This window comes from Dreissena polymorpha, chromosome 7 (assembly GCF_020536995.1).
Source record: "Dreissena polymorpha isolate Duluth1 chromosome 7, UMN_Dpol_1.0, whole genome shotgun sequence".
In the NCBI taxonomy this organism is placed as follows: Eukaryota; Metazoa; Mollusca; class Bivalvia; order Myida; family Dreissenidae; genus Dreissena; species Dreissena polymorpha.
In genome coordinates, this window is record NC_068361.1 from 28556477 (window position 1) to 28573332 (window position 16856).

A 16856-nucleotide genomic window follows, 5' to 3' on the forward strand; every position below is an offset into this window, starting at 1 on the left:
CTTTATCGCATACACACGCCTACTCCCATTCCCTTATCAAATCAAAACATTTGTTCTTATGATATCTCATCAAAATTATCAAATGTTTACGACTGAAAAACAAGGTCAGAAGCCACATTGATTAGACTGAAAAGAAAGGCCACTTGTATTATACAAACATCACAATGGCTGCTTATGTTCTCAACTCGTGGACCTAGCCTTTGTCCCTTTTTTGTTATCTGCGGAGTTTATTAGTAATTCCAGATGTGCACCCATATATATATATATGTATGGTATGTAAGCATGAGTTTGCTAAGAATTCTAACATATCCGTAAGTCACGGCGTGTCAATCACTCTATTCCTTGGGTACTATCTGAAGTTGTTTCAGGAAGCCGTTACTAATCTAATCTATCTTTTGTATTTTTAGTAACCTGTTATTGTTTATTTCGACATGTTGGTCAGTATACGAGAGTTTTAAGTTATTTAAGAATTTCTGGAAATGTTTAAGGCGTGACATAGTGATCCCGAGCATTGAAAGTAACGACATGACTTTAATACTTGTAACATAGCATCGTCCGTCTTGTGTCGTGTCGTATTGGCGCTGACTTACTCTCTTTAAAATGGCCGCAATCAAACAAGCCTCACGTTTTTCGTCTTGTGTCGTGTCGTATTGGCATTGACGCACTTACGGCTTAGTTAAAAGAGCGGACAAAGCGCTGTACTTCAAATCCTTGCATCGCGGATTCGAGCCCGGCCCTGCCATATATTTTATTTGGGAATTGGTCTTCTATACATTTCTACAGCCAATTACTCTGATTCAAGTAGAGAAGATGTTCGTTAATGATATAAGTATGTGAACATAGTAATGGTAAACCAGCTACCCAAGTTGTTTCGTGTCGTTTAGGCGAAACTCTTTAAGCTATTCAACATGCATCACATATATTACTTGGATTATTTTCCTTGCACGTTGATTATATCTCGCAAAAGAACGCTCACTGTGGTTTATATTGAGTCCAATTGGTAACTAAATGTGCATTCTGCGTATTTTGTTACTTGCCATATAATGCTCCACCTCTCGTAGTATACTGTTACAACATTACAAATAGACTTTACATAACTGTTGTGTCCATTTACTGTATCATGAACCATCTCATAATGCTATCATTTGGGCTTGTTGTTTGTCTTTATTTAATGTTCTGATATTATTTGCGTACATGGTCGAAAATAAGAAGTTATTATGTTATGTAAATAGTTCAAAACAATATACAATTGTACTCCATAAACATAAACACAATAGCAGATATAACGATAGCGAATGCCATTTATCTTGACAGGAGTGTCTCAGTCCTCATTGACAACCGTTACAATATCTGCTCGTTCAGACTGTGCGATGAAAAGATTAACCGGTGGGTACGAACAACAACTCAATTACGAGTATGTTGAGAAAACAGTCAGTCAAATATTGGCATATTTTCTGTAACTCAGTTAACAAATGTACTAATTGCTTGTCATCGGATGGCGAATAAAAATATATGATTGAACTAATCTCTTTGCTTTAGACAACTGCGTCAAGAAGGTCGTACTCAGAAGACATGTGTTGTCTGTAACACAATAGAAGCAGGTAATAATTTTTACATACCGTTCAGTAATAACAAAAATGGAGGGACTCGCGGAGTTTGAAACGCATACAAAGTGAAGAAAGATCGACAACTGTAACTGTGATGTCTTCTCTAACACACAGTTTAAATTGTAAGTTGTAAGAACTTATTAAATACTCATTATGAATGAAATAATTAAGAAAACAGTTATGGTTACTTTTACGTGTAATTACATCATTAATGTAATCCATCAATACTTTGAGGTATTCGTTCAATTGTACGCGTGTGTTACTCCCCCGGCTATGATTTTACAGATCTCTCCGACACCTAGTCACACACACAGAGCCAAGAGTATAAGTACCGGATATAGATCATCGGGTACACGGAGTAACACACCACGTAAATAGGATGTATACCAGAAGATGCGACTTATCGACATATTAGCAACTACCTCGATCAGCCAGAATCCCGCAATTCTAAAACGATAAATTATCGTGCGAAAGTACAACACCGAAGTATTCAGAATATTGTTTCAGTTCATTCAGCCCGGGTCTGCAACTGACGTCACCGCGATTGTTCATTTATGCGGTAAACATCAGTTCGAACTCTGAGATTTGCGTATAGCTTGTTGGAAATATATCAAGACACGTCTAGAATGCGGATGCGAAACAGACAATCTTGTACGATCCAGAGCGTACCATAGTCATCGAAAATATCAAGCTATTGTTGATGTTGTTAATTTGTTTGTCTTGATAATTACTCTCATTTTTTTATGAATAAAGCTCATTGAAATCATTATAATGGGGGAAAAGTAGGGATGTTTGACATTTATCAGAACAAGTATAACCGTGTAGTAATAATGAAAAAATGGACACCATTAATGTGTTTGGCTTTGATATGAATTGCTTTTTATTACATATTTAGGCGATACGAAATCCACATTGCCATAACACCGTCAGTGATTCTTCAAGAGAGTCAGCTGTTTGAGTCAACGACGACTCCCTTGTTATTTGTAACCCCAACCATATGAATCATTTGGCAACTTTAAGCATTGATTCCGTGATGCGGTAGTCGCTCACATTTTTTTTAATCGAATTTTTTTTAAACATACGGTTGTGAACTGAAAATTACAATCCACGAAACATCAATAAATGCTAATTTTTTTTATCAGATGGCTTACCTGCGTTAACATCGTATTTTACAACCATATTCAAGAATGCAAAACACCAATATATACGCTTATGGGTTTTTAGTTCATTATTATTTTACAATCATTAATTTAATAAATACTGCATATATATTGGAAAATATTACGCCGTAAATTCCGTCGATGACTGACATTAATTATTTGCGTGAATGTGTGGTCTTTAGTACAGCCATGGTACACGTGTAATTTTAGTATGTTAGTTCATTATTACATTAACATTGCGTCATTAATATATTTCAGATCATTTACAGAACAGCCCTCCTGGATCATTCGTTGTCGCACCTCTATCACTACCTCTTCAATGCGAAAATTTATCGAGTTCACGAAATCGTTCTCATATCCACATTGCGCTACTCTTTTCTTTATCTCGAGATTCAGCATCTCCAGCTCCATCCTTTTCTTGCTGTACCACAACATAGGCTCCGGGGATCCGACAATAGCCTTTCGTATCTTCTCCAATCTAAGTATTACCCCGGGACCTTCTTCTAGCATGTCCGTGATATCTGCTACCCATTTACGATGCAGCCTATTGTTTATACCACATGCTTCCATTAAATTTCGTTCAGGAATCATGTAATACGGCATATGTTTTTTGGCAATTGCAGTCCTTAGTTCTCTCAGACCGTCATGCAGCCAGTGAAGCAAACTGTATGCACTAAAGCGTGTCTGTGGGTTACGTTCAGCTTGCCATAAAACTATGTTTTTCAGTATATATGACGTTATTTCTTTATTTTTTGGTTTGATTATATCTTTGATGATCATTTTTAGTATAACATAAACTTTCGCCTGAGTATCATTAAGGTTGCTTACGAGTTCTGCCTCACCGCGGTTAAAGTTAATCCTCCATTCCATGTGCTTGAATTCACTCCCCTTAAATCCTACCGGTGTTAGAATCGCTCCTAATGCTACGACGTTCTGAACTATGACTGGTGACGGCCAATGACGGGGCCTGTCAGCCCATCTGTGTAGGACACTTGGGCATAAACATCGAAGTCCGAGTACGTTGTCTGTATGCAAAATCCCACAAACGGAAATTGGTGATGACGGTCCCACGCATTTATGTTGCACCACTTCGCGTATACCGGTATGTGCATAAAGGGACGAAAATTCATCTAACAATAAACTACTGCTCAATAGAACGTCCCCATTTCCATTATAACACAGAGCATTGTGGATTATTTTGAGACAACTAGACGTGTGTCTCTCTAATAAAAGTCTGCAGTGTCCTGGATATACATGTGTATCCATCCTGTACACATTTAAGTCGTCTGGTTTGCTGTACAGATTGATACCAGCTTCCAAACAGATGACATTTTTCAGCAAGAATAGACTGTCATAGTCGCTTTCTAAAGAGCAGGTCAGCCCTTCTCCCTTACTGCCAGCTGTGATTAAAGTGCCAATACTTTTGCTTGCCGATCTATTACTTAGGTGTGCATTTCTCAGTCTGTCACACTCCCTGTACGTCGCAACGCGCCACCGTCTCATCTCCTCGCCGTATCCCAGCCGGGTCATTATAGTACAGATCTCAACAGACACACTCTCTACATAATTCTGAAAACAAAATAGGACGTTCTTTATGTCTGTTTAGGATGCGTGATAAAAGATTTTTAAATTATGCGCATATAAAAAAACACCTTTCCGAAGTTGGTTATAATATTTTTTCAGATAATATAAAGTTGTGTGTATTTGTAAATGTAAAATAGTGTCTACAGGTATGCATTTCCACAGCAAACGTCATTATTAAATAATATCATAAATAAAAAGTGAACATACATGAGTTAGTCATTTTTGAATTATTTGTTGATCATTGTGTCTATTTGAATACATGTTTGAACATTAAGTGACAAATTGAGTGTTGATAAACACACCGATTGTATTATGGGTATTTTTAATACATATATTGACGTTTAATACCATAACAGTATTATATGTGTAGTAGTAATGAATATGTATGTTTAGTTTTATCATTGAATGCTCGTGTTCATGTTTTTTGTTGAAAGGTATGTAGAGTGAAGACGAAAACGCGTTTCTGAATGATAGCTTTCAAAACAGACTAAAATTAAGTTAGACTCGAAGTTATTATATGTTATTAAATTATTCTGGATTCACTGTGGCGTCAAGGCGCAATGAATCCGGCCCAGCTATGTGCGTGACGTTATTATTAAAAAACCTTGACTCATATTGTGGCACGCATAATTAGCCTGATTCTGGTGAAGATGGTGTACCATATACAGCTTATTTAAAGGTAGTATATACGTATAACATAATACACAGTAAACGAAGACAGTCATCATCGCAGTTTACATATTGAATGGGTATGTATAACACAGTATAAGCATACTATTTTAGGTGACGTTCGGAAGATATACATATGAAAGTCGGCTTGAGGCTCATTTAAAACGCACAGAAATATAATACATACCTCACTTAAAAGAACTTCAATATTATATACAATATATATGTTCTTCTGATTTTGACTTAAACAGAAATCAGTGCAGTATAACTGGGATTTCTGTAACTATACGACTGGGAATTGAAACTTTTACGTTAGCGCTTGAACAATTAAAGCCACACACTTTCTGACCTTGAAATAAAATACATGTTTATCAATACATAAAGATGAAGTTTGCAAGTGTCCATTAATGTAAATCTTTAATCTATTTAGTATATACACTTTTTTTCCTTTTCCTTTTTTTTCTAATTTGAAACACGTGTTGCATACGAATCTTCGATTACTACTTCTATGGCTATACACACCTTAAACGTTTGTGTTTATGACTTGCTATGTATGTTACACGATTTTTACATGAATGTAATATGAATGTATATATTACTATATGGCAAAAATTAAACGTCTGCACACAAAAAAAAACTTTCAAAACAAGTCCTGTTAATCATTAAGTATACGATACATCACAATGTATGTGTTACTGCAGTTTGTTTCACTTTTGAGCATCAATCGAGAAAATAGTTATACCGAGTTGAATTTCGTGCATTTCGATGAATCTTTTTATACCGAGTTGAATTTCGTACATTTCGATGGATCTTGTTATACCGAGTTGAATTTCGTACATTTCGATGGATCTTGTTATACCGAGTTGAATTTCGTACATTTCGATGGATCTTGTTATACGAGTTGAATTTCGTACATTTCGATGGATCTTGTAATACCGAGTTGAATTTCGTTCATTTCGATTGATCTTTTTATACCGAGTTGAATTTCGTACATTTCGATGGATCTTGTTATACCGAGTTGAATTTCGTACATTTCGATGGATCTTGTTATACCGAGTTGAATTTCGTACATTTCGATGGATCTTGGTACGAGTAACAATTGAAGTCACTTACGTTAATATTAAAATAACAAACACGACCATCTAAAAATGATCACTAGCATTTGCACAAAATACTGTTTTGAAAGACAAATAATTGTTTTAGCTTGTTCATTGGCAACATCAATTTAAATATTGCAATACTGATTTGCCATTTTACTCGTTCCAATTACACGTTCTTTCAATTGTATTAGTAAAAATTGACACTTAAACGTTTAAAACAACAAAAGAATGGTTAAAATATCCGAACGTAAAATTCGGTTATATCTATTAATACATATATCTACCTTCAATAGTATATTTTCAAAATCAACCTATGCAAATACATATTTAAAACAAAAATTAAGAAGTAAAAGTTTGAAAAACACAATCGCTTTTTCGTTTCCTTTAAAATTCAATGTTAAATATAAACATCGATTTATTTTGATCGATAACAAACAAAAGTTGAGTACAATACATATCACTAGCTTAGCGCTAAAAATCATAGAATATTCCTGAGACATACTGTTGTACAAAAAAGCTGTGTCTGGGAACGCTTTCAGACTCTGATTTACCTGAGAGTGACGAATGTAAGACTGATGTGTCTGGGAACGCTTCCAGTCTCTGATTTAACTGAGAGTGACGACTGTACAGATTGCTGTGTCTAGGGACGCTTTCAGTCCCTGATTTACCTGAGAGAGACGACTGTACGGACTGATGTGTCTGGGAACGCTTCCAGTCTCTGATTTTACTGACAGTGACTACTGTACGGACTGATGGGTCTAGGGACGCTTCCAGTCTCTGATTTACCTGAGAGTGACGACTGTACAGATTGCTGTGTCTGGGGACGCTTCCAGTCTTTGGTTTACCTGAGAGTAACAGACTGCTGTGTTTGGGAACGCTTCCAGTCTTTGGTTTACCTAAGAGTGACGACTGTACGGACTGATGGGTTTGGGAACGCTTTCAGCCTCTGATTAACCTGAGAGTGACGACTGTACGGACTGATGGGTCTAGGAACGCTTTCTGTCTCTGATTTACCTGAGAGTGACGACTGTACGGACTAATGTGTCTGGGAACGCTTCCAGTCTTTGATTTACTTGATAGTGACGACTGTACGGACTGATGGGTCTAGGAACGCTTCCAGTCTCTGATTTACCTGAGAGTTATGACTGTAGGGATGACTGTACAGACTGATGGGTCTGGAAACGCTTCCAGTCTCTGATTTACCTGAGAGTGACGACTGTACGGACTGATGGGTCTGGGAACGCTTCCATTCTCTGATTTACCTGAGAGTGACCACTGTACGGACTGATGGGTCTAGGAACGCTTCCAGTCTCTTATTTACCTGAGGCTGACGACTGTACGGACTGATGGGTCTGGGAACGCTTCCAGTCTCTGATTTACCTGAGAGTGACGACTGTACGGACTGATGGATCTGGGAACGCTTCCAGTCTCTGATTTACCTGAGAGTGACGACTGTACAGACTGATGTGTCTGGGAACGCTTCCAGTCTCTGATTTACCTGAGAGTTACGACTGTACGGACTGATGGGTCTTGGAACGCTTCCAGTCTTTGGTTTACCTGAAAGTGACGACTGTACAGACTGATGGGTCTAGGAACGCTTCCAGTATCTGATTTACCTCAGAGTGACGACTGTACGGACTGATGTGTCTGGGAACGCTTCCAGCCTCTGATTTACCCGAGAGTGACGACTGTACAGACTGATGTGTCTGGGAACGCTTCCAGTCTCTGATTTGCCTGAGAGTGACGACTGTACAGACTGATGGGTCTGGGAACGCTTTCAGTCTTTCATTTACCTGAGAGTGACGACTGTACGGACTGATGGGTCTGGGACCACTTTCTGTCTCTGATTTACCTGAGAGTGACGACTTTACAGACTGATGGGTCTGGGAACGCTTTCAGTCTCTGATTTACCTGAGAGTGACGACTGTACAGACTGATGTGTCTGGGAACGCTTCCAGTCTCTGATTTACCTCAGAGTGACGACTGTACAGACTGATGGGTCTGGGAAACGCTTCCAGTCTCTGATTTACCTAAGAGTGACGACTGTACGGACTGATGGGTCTGGGAACGCTTCCAGTCTCTGATTTACCTGAGAGTGACAACTGTACGGACTGATGGGTCTGGGAACGCTTCCAGTCTCTGATTTACCTGAGAGTGACGACTGTACGGACTGATGTGTATGGGAATACTTTCAGTCTCTGATTTACCTGAGAGTGACGACTGTACGGACTGATGGGTCTGGGAACACTTCCAGTTTCTGATTTACCTGAGAGTGACGACTGTACGGACTGATGGGTGAAGGAGCGCGTCCAGTCTCTTATTTACCTGAGAGTGACGACTGTACGGACTGATGGGTCTGGGAACGCTTCCAGTCTCTGATTTACCTGAGAGTGACAACTGTACGGACTGATGGGTCTGGGAACGCTTCCAGTCTCTGATTTACCTGAGAGTGACGACTGTACGGACTGATGTGTATGGGAATACTTTCAGTCTCTGATTTACCTGAGAGTGACGACTGTACGGACTGATGGGTCTGGGAACACTTCCAGTTTCTGATTTACCTGAGAGTGACGACTGTACGGACTGATGTGTCTGGGAACACTTCCAGTCTCTTATTTACCTGAGAGTGACGACTGTACAGACTGATGTGTATGGGAACGCTTCCAGTCTCTGATTTACCTGAGAGTGCCGACTGTACAGACTGATGGGTCTGGGAACACTTCCAGTCTCTGATTTACCTGAGAGTGACGACTGTACGGAATGATGGTGTCTGGGAACACTTTCAGCCTCTGATTTACTTGAGAGTGACGACTGTACGGACTGATGTGTCTGGGAACACTTCCAGTCTCTGATTTACATGAGAGTGAAGACTGTACAGACTGATGTGTCTGGGAACATTTTCAGTCTCTGATTTACCTGAGAGTGACGACTGTACGGACTGATGTGTCTGGGAACACTTTCAGTCTCTGATTTACCTGAGAGTGACGACTGTACAGAATGCTGTGTATGGGAACACTTCCAGTCTCTGATTTACCTGAGAGTGACGACTGTACGGACTAATGTGTCTGGGAACACTTCCAGTCTCTGATTTACCTGAGAGTGACGACTGTACGGACTGATGGGTCTAGGAACGCTTTCAGTCTCTGATTTACCTGAGAGTGACGACTGTACAGACTGCTGTGTATGGGAACACTTCCAGTCTCTGATTTACCTGAGAGTTACGACTGTACGGACTGCTGTGTATGGGAACGCTTCCAGTCTCTGATTTACCTGAGAGTGACGACTGTACAGATTGCTGTGTCTAGGTACGCTTCCAGTCTTTGATTTACCTGAGAGTGACGACTGTACGGACTGATGTGTCTGGGAACACTTCCAGTCTCTGATTTACCTGAGAGTGACCACTGTACAGACTGATGTGTCTGGGAACGCTTCCAGTCTCAGATTTACCTGAGAGTGACGACTGTACAGACTGCTGTGTCTGGGGACACTTCCAGTCTCTGAATCTGTACACCCGATTCCTCCTTCTGCCATTTGTAGAATGCTGGAAGTAACATAAGTTTAAGTAATAATATCTAAGTTTGCTTAGACTGCATATATGTGTTTTTATAAGCGTTTAAATTTTGATAACCTCGCATAAAACGTCTTTAAACGTTAAAATCGCGCAAACACTTACTAGGTCGAATGGCATATCATAAACACTATAGAATACACATTGTACTATTTATAAAGAAGCATTAAAGACAACTTTCTTGCAGGTTTTTATTGAGCATGTGTGCCTATGAAATACTGAAAAAGAGCGGCGTTTCATGTGCGTTTCATCAATCGAGTCTAGACAACAAAGTCCTGGACGTATCTATGAACCTGAGGTTCGAAGCCATCCGTTCGATAAAGCACTAGAAACAACATGACTTACACATAACAAAACTAACATATCCGTCTCGAATAAATAAAACAATTTTCAAATCAGAAGCAAACTGTATATACAGTTTGAATGCGTGTATCTGTTAAAAATAGTCAAATGTTTTGCACTTCGATTTCAATACCCATTCAACCAAAATGATAAATTATAAATGCGTTAACAAGTACATTTTCGAGTTTAACTTACTGTCTCCTGCCACGACGATTTCATCAATATGAGAACAGTTCACAATAACCTCATATAAATGTCACAAGGAAACAAACTTTGAGGGATAGGTTGAATGGAAAAATCCAACTACTTTTGATGTCATTAACACTCGAAAAGAATTTCCGAGTATCCATAATGAATTAGTGATTCTTTAAATAGATGTGATGTAAACGATATAATTATAAAGACAAGATGAACAAATAAATCACTTAGCGATGAAAATGTGAAGTGTAGCTTTAAAGGGGCGTTTTCACAGATTTTGGAATGTATTGAAGTTTGACAAAAATGCTTTATATTAATAAATGTAAACATTGGAATTTAAAAGCTCCAGTAAAAAAACAGGAATAAAGTTAAAAAGAAACAAAAAAGTAACCCTCAACTGAGCTCGAACCACTGACCCCTAGAGTAAAAGTATATCGCTTAGATTACTTGGCCAACCGTCCTCTCACTTTATATTATAAGCAATCCTCGTAGTATCACAAATAAAAATACAACGACAACAACAGAAATATCCAAATTATTTAATCGTTTGCATCAAAATGCGTATATAATTAGTTATTGGTTGAATAAAAGACTTCCGGATAAAAACAAGAATTCTCGACTGGTTATGTTTCTGTTGTATCGTGAACACGTGTTTACATTGTGTAGTTGTAACGTGTTTACATTGTGTAGTTGTCACATGTTTGTATTCATTGTGTAGTGGTCACGTGTTAAAATTATGTAGAGGTCACGTGTTTACACTCTGTAATGGTCACGTGTTTACATTGTGTAGTGGTCACGTGTTTTCAGTCATTGTGTAGTGGACACGTGTTGACATTTTGTATGGTTCACGTGTTTACATTGTGTAGTGGTCACGTGTTTACATTCATCGTGTAGTGGTCACGTGTTGACATTATGTACAGGTCAGGTGTTTACATTCTGTAGTGATCATGTGTTCACATGGCGTAGTTGCCACGTGTTTACATCGTGAAGTGGTCACGTATTGCATTGTGTGCAACTACATGTATGTTCTCTTAACTAGTCAAAAGTTAGACATTTTCTTTATTATTTATAACGGCTTATAACCAATCCTGCCACTTTATTTCACTTCGTAAATGTGTTGTTCTCGTGGATCTGTAAACCTGATGAATCTTTAGCAAATAAACTATTTAAAGTAGTGTAGTTTGTTTCTAAATCCGAATAAAGTAATGCATCTATATTACCGTGGGGGACTTCAAACTGGAATCAAACCCGGGAATATATACTTTTATTGTAATTCATGATTCGTTACTATTTGACTGGGCAATTCAAGGTTCAGGTTACCGAGGAAGGGGGGTCATGGTGCACGCCCCCCCCCCCCCTCGTTATCTTTACCCAGACAATCCAAACCACCCCAAACCTTGTTAATTATATATGTCTTATATAAGAAATTCAAATAGAAAAAAAACATATATGGTTGAATAGTACCCAAGACCAATGGATAATGGCACCGATTCATTGCATTAAAGGGAAGGGGGCGGATGAACCCCGATGGTTATTCTTATCTGATCATAATCATAAACATCCTTAAAGTGCACTATCACGAACATCGGACATGTAGAACACCATTACGGCTTACAGATTCGCAGCAAGCAGCCTGTTGATCCATATTGTCTAAACATGCAACCGTTTTTGGAGCACCGGGGCAAGCACAATAAGTTCCCTATATCGGTGTATAGACATGTTTCAGGTACAATAGGTGGAACTTGCAGCTGTAAATCAAAATTACTCCCAACTTGCATGAGTCTAATGAGTTATTGGGTAGGAGTGCTGGGACGCACTCCGGGTCCTGTCATAATGCAGCCTTACGCTCCGATGGACCTTAAGAACTTCGAAATACATTTAAGCCTAGGATATTATCTTGAGCATTCATTACAACGCTTTGAAAACATAATTGTGCCGTCGACTGCTTGATGTTGCTACTCAGCAAATGTGCAATTATGTTACACGTATAACTCTTTCAGTGCTGGAACCGAATTTTGAAGGCCTTTGCAAACAGTTCAGATCCAGATGAGACGCCACAGAACGTGGCGTCTCATCAGGATACAAACTGTTTGCTTTTCTGATAGTAGTCTTTGAAAAAAATCGAGGAAAATGCTTATTTTAGAAATTCAGCAGACGACATTTTAGCAGACGACACATTTCCCAGCATGCAAGGGTTAAAATCGGCTCATTTACAACAAATTACTCATACAATTTACAATAACCAACATTTGCATTTGGCTAAATCTATAAATAAGTAAAACTGAAGTTAGCAATTCATGTACATGTAGATCTACTGAAAAGTAGTTTATATAGGTTAAATAAGATATTTTGATCATGGATATACCTGTAATTTTGCAATATTACAGTGTAATCGAACCGTATTTCTTTTTTAAATGTCTGAACCTGCACAAATTGGCCCCGTGTTCACAAAGCGATTTTGCAATTGAAAATCGATTTTAACTGACATCGATTTTCATTTTTGCCTATCAACTACAATGGAAATCCATTTTCAATGACAAGTAAAATCGATTTTCGATTGCAAAAAAAATGTTTTGTAAACATGGGGCCTGGTTTAGGCGAGATCGTTCGACGATCTTGCATACATTGCGAAAGAATTTTAACCGAATACAATTATATCATCTCGACATTCAGCATCCCGTTTGGGGTTTTCCGGTTCGATTTAGGATTCCGTAAACGTATGCGTTATTCGGGCATGTGCCCACCCGTTACTTGTAACTCGTATATCTATATATGATCTGAGAGAAGTTGTCATTTCATACCATATTTTTATTAAACGAGATCAGGGATTTTGATAGTCAATGAGCCTTTGGCGAGCTTATTCACAAATTTCATAGACGAGTTTAATAAAGGATCGTATGAAATCACAACGAGTTTCATGTCATTTTTATAACATGCAATTGCATTTGAAAATAGGAAGAAATTATTCATGCAAACGTCATGATAACAAAGGAATGTTTTTAACATTTCTTGACGTCACTTGACGTTTCAAACTTCTGTCAGCGAAATAACGTTACGCGTTTGATCAGTCAAACATACAAGTACCCCATGGAAAGGCTTTTAAAGCTATATTTTACATTTTTAAAGGGATCTTTTCACGGTTTGGTAAATTGACAAAATTAAAAAAAAGTAGTTTCAGATTCGCAAATTTTCGTTTTAGTTATGATATTTGTGAGGAAACAGTATTACTGAACATTTACCATAGTCCAATATAGCCATTATATGTATCTTTCGGCGATTTGAAAACCTAAAAATTATAAAGCGTTGCAACGCGAAACGATTGAATAATTTGGAGAGTTCTGTTGTTGTCGTTAAATTTACGAAACTACGAAGATTGCTTTTATAAGTTATAAAATACTTAAACTGTGTATACCCGGCGGAATGCGTTTTTACTTCAGACTAATTCCAGTACTCTGGGGGTCACTGGTTCGAGCCCCGGTACCGGCTACTTTTTTTCCTTTTTAAAATTTTATTCTTGATTTTTTACTGGAGCTTTTAAGATCCAATGTTTACATTTATCAATATAAAGCATTTAATGACAAACTTCAAAATATGCCAAAATCTGTGAAAAAGGCCCCTTTAAGATAACAATTATTCAAAATTATTATATAAGATCGAAAACAAGTTGTTGCATATAATGAAATAAGATATTATTTTAATTTCACAATAATTAAGAAAAAAATATTTGAATAAATATAACGATTGGTAATAAGAGTGAAAAGTATTTGTGGTAATCAATAATAATTTAACTTTTTCATGAATGCTGTCTGGATTTGATATTGTAACACAAAGGAAAATGTGAAATAGTATAGCGAGGTAATTGTTACCGGTTTGCACTTCCAAGAAAATATTAAATAGCCCTATTGTTTTTGCAATACATACATATATTGAATATGCCACTGATCGTCCACCTCACAAAACGGTGAATAATGGGAGCAGTGACTTAATTGCGAATGCAAAAAAAGAACACCAAAGACTATTGCCGTCTTCCATCTTCATGAAACTTGGTCACAACGTCTGTCTCCATAATATATGTCTATATCGGTTGAATTTAAAACTGGTTGGCGTTGTGTTTATAACACTTTTACTGGGTTGAATAACATAAAAAGCTTGTGAACACATTCAATATTTATCGCCCATTCTTTAAAAAAACTTTGCCAAACTATTTGTCCAATTGATATACCAACCTTGTTTAATATTGGATCATATGTGATAAAAATAGTTCAAATGAAGGCAAAAGCTTGCGAAAACAATAGAGGTCATACCCATTACACAATCTTAATGAAACTTGGTGAAAAAAATTGTGCTATATATATATCTCGATCGAATTTAAAACGAGGTAGCGTAGGGTAAAAACTAGGTCACTAGGTCAAATTTTAACAAAGCTTGTGAACACTTAAGATGCAACATTTATTGTCCGATGGTCTTCAACCTTTATCTGTATATTTGTTCTAATTATTTCTCATACAAGTGGGATATGGTACATGTCAACGGAAAACATGGCCGCCATGAGGGGTGAAGTGTTCCTTATTTATTTTCGATCTTCATCAACCTGAATCTGTATATTAGTCCGAATAATTTCTCCGACACGTGTGATTTGGTATGAGGGGTGCAGTTTTCCTTAAGTGACTATATTGAAACCATTAAAACAAGCCAGAAGTCGCGTGCTTTACCAACTGAAACGTGCTGAGAATATCAAACGTTGTGTTCTTATGTTATTCTTCATTGAGCAACAAAAGACTGTAAGAAGAACTATTATTCAGTAATTGATAAGTAGCCCCGTCTGTTTCTATAAGAAAATGACTGTCACGGACCTCAATCTACCGTGTCATATTCGATTCATAAAAGTATTTAAATAAAACTGCAAAAATAAATATTTTCCGCACTTGGCTAACCAGTATGTGCTTATGTTTGCAATTTTTGTAAAATGGAAAGTTGGTCTTTCCGGGAATGATTTCAAGCTTTTGTGGAAACGCCAGGATCCATAAACGCGTATCAATATTGTATACCAATACATTTTGTTTTCTTTTGGGCGGCACAGTTGAACCAGATGTTGAATTCCATGATCATCCTATGAAATGAGTTGAAAATCCGCATTAGAAAGTTTAGTGCTGAATCATATTTTAAGAAAATATTCGAAGCTTGGCTTTGAGTTGTTAGAGGACATTATTAAGTGGTTTGCACGTAAATAATTGATAGACAACAAGTGGGATAGTGGGGACTGAGCACATGCAAATTAAGAAACATAATACATGTACTTCTACTTAAAACAATGACGATTATTTTGGAGAACACTTATAGCTCGAGAAAACGAAACACCATCAAACTAGATTTCGTTGAAGACGAGTTTCGGTTAAATAAGGAAAATAATTTAAAATATTTGTATAAGTACAACAATATTCGGTCCAATCATATAGACGTCATTCACTTAAAGTGGCCTTTTCACAGACTTTGGCATGTATTGAAGTTTGTCGTTAAATGCTGATATTGATAAATGTTAACGTTGGATCTAAATAGCTCCAGACGTAACGTCAAAAAGTCCGACTACACTTTGTAACATCAAAACGACGTCAAAACGACGTAAAAAAATTAACAACTCGGCGTGAATTCAACACATGACGTTTGACAACGTCTCGATATATTATGTTATATTATCAAACTGCATTTACAACGAAAATGACAGTCACACAGTTAGTTTTTAACGAGCATCCTTTGACATGTTCATACATTCGAGTATTGATGTGTGTAGATATTCTGGTACTTTAATTATATCTTTGCTACTGTCAATCTGTGCGCAAATGTATAAAATTGATGCTGCGGGAACAATTGCGTATGGACTCCTTATCAAAGAGTATCTTTTTTCTCCGACTTTGTCTGGAGTAAAAGTCTATCGCTTAGACCACTCGGCCGTTTGTGCTCAGACAATGAGGGATGTATTCTTTACTTTATATAAGCAATCCTCGAAGTATCTAAAAATAGTATCTCAAAATATAACAACAACAGAACTCCAAATTATAAGTTTCAGGTTTTTAAATCGTCAAAAGATGCATATAATGGATATTTTAGAGCATGGTAATGTTCAGTATTACTGTTTCCTCACAAATATCATAACGGCAACGAAAATTTGCGAATCGAAACATTTTTGTTCTAAATTTTGTCAATTAACCAAAACGTGAAAAGGCCCCATTAAGTGGTTTGCAAGTAAACAATTGATAGACATCATGTGGGTTCTTGGAGAATGAGTACAAGCCAATTAAAAACATAATACTTCTACGTTAAACAATGACGATTATTTCGTAGAACACTTATAGCTCAAGTAAACGAAACGCCATCGAAATAGATTTCATGGAAAACGAGTTTCGGTTTAATACGGAAAATAATATAATATATGACATGTTCATAAGTGAAACAATATATTGCCCAATCCTATATACGTCAATCACTTAATGCAACAATCCAAACGACTTGATGTCGATGACATCAATCGACATGACTCATGTAATTATTCACTAAGCGCGTGATTCGTGTGTGCGCATGCACAGGTCGTCAAAACTTGAAGGCTTATTTCATACAATTATTGCCGCTCGGC

General features: G+C 37.4%; 2 protein-coding genes across 8 annotated transcripts in view; both read right to left on the reverse strand.

Moving 5' to 3' along the window:
- LOC127836852 (probable serine/threonine-protein kinase tsuA) overlaps positions 1 to 16856 on the reverse strand; it is a 404515-nt gene that overhangs the window by 255858 nt on the left and 131801 nt on the right. The gene's annotated exons all lie outside the window — the stretch shown is intronic.
- LOC127836863 (uncharacterized) lies at positions 1263 to 10346 on the reverse strand. Its single transcript, XM_052363500.1, has 3 exons — positions 10226 to 10346; positions 9568 to 9661; positions 1263 to 4336 (listed from the first exon to the last, which is right to left on the reverse strand). Exons 2-3 carry the CDS (start codon positions 9649 to 9651, stop codon positions 2993 to 2995), a joined length of 1428 nt encoding a protein of 475 aa, XP_052219460.1. The 5' UTR covers positions 9652 to 9661; positions 10226 to 10346; the 3' UTR covers positions 1263 to 2992.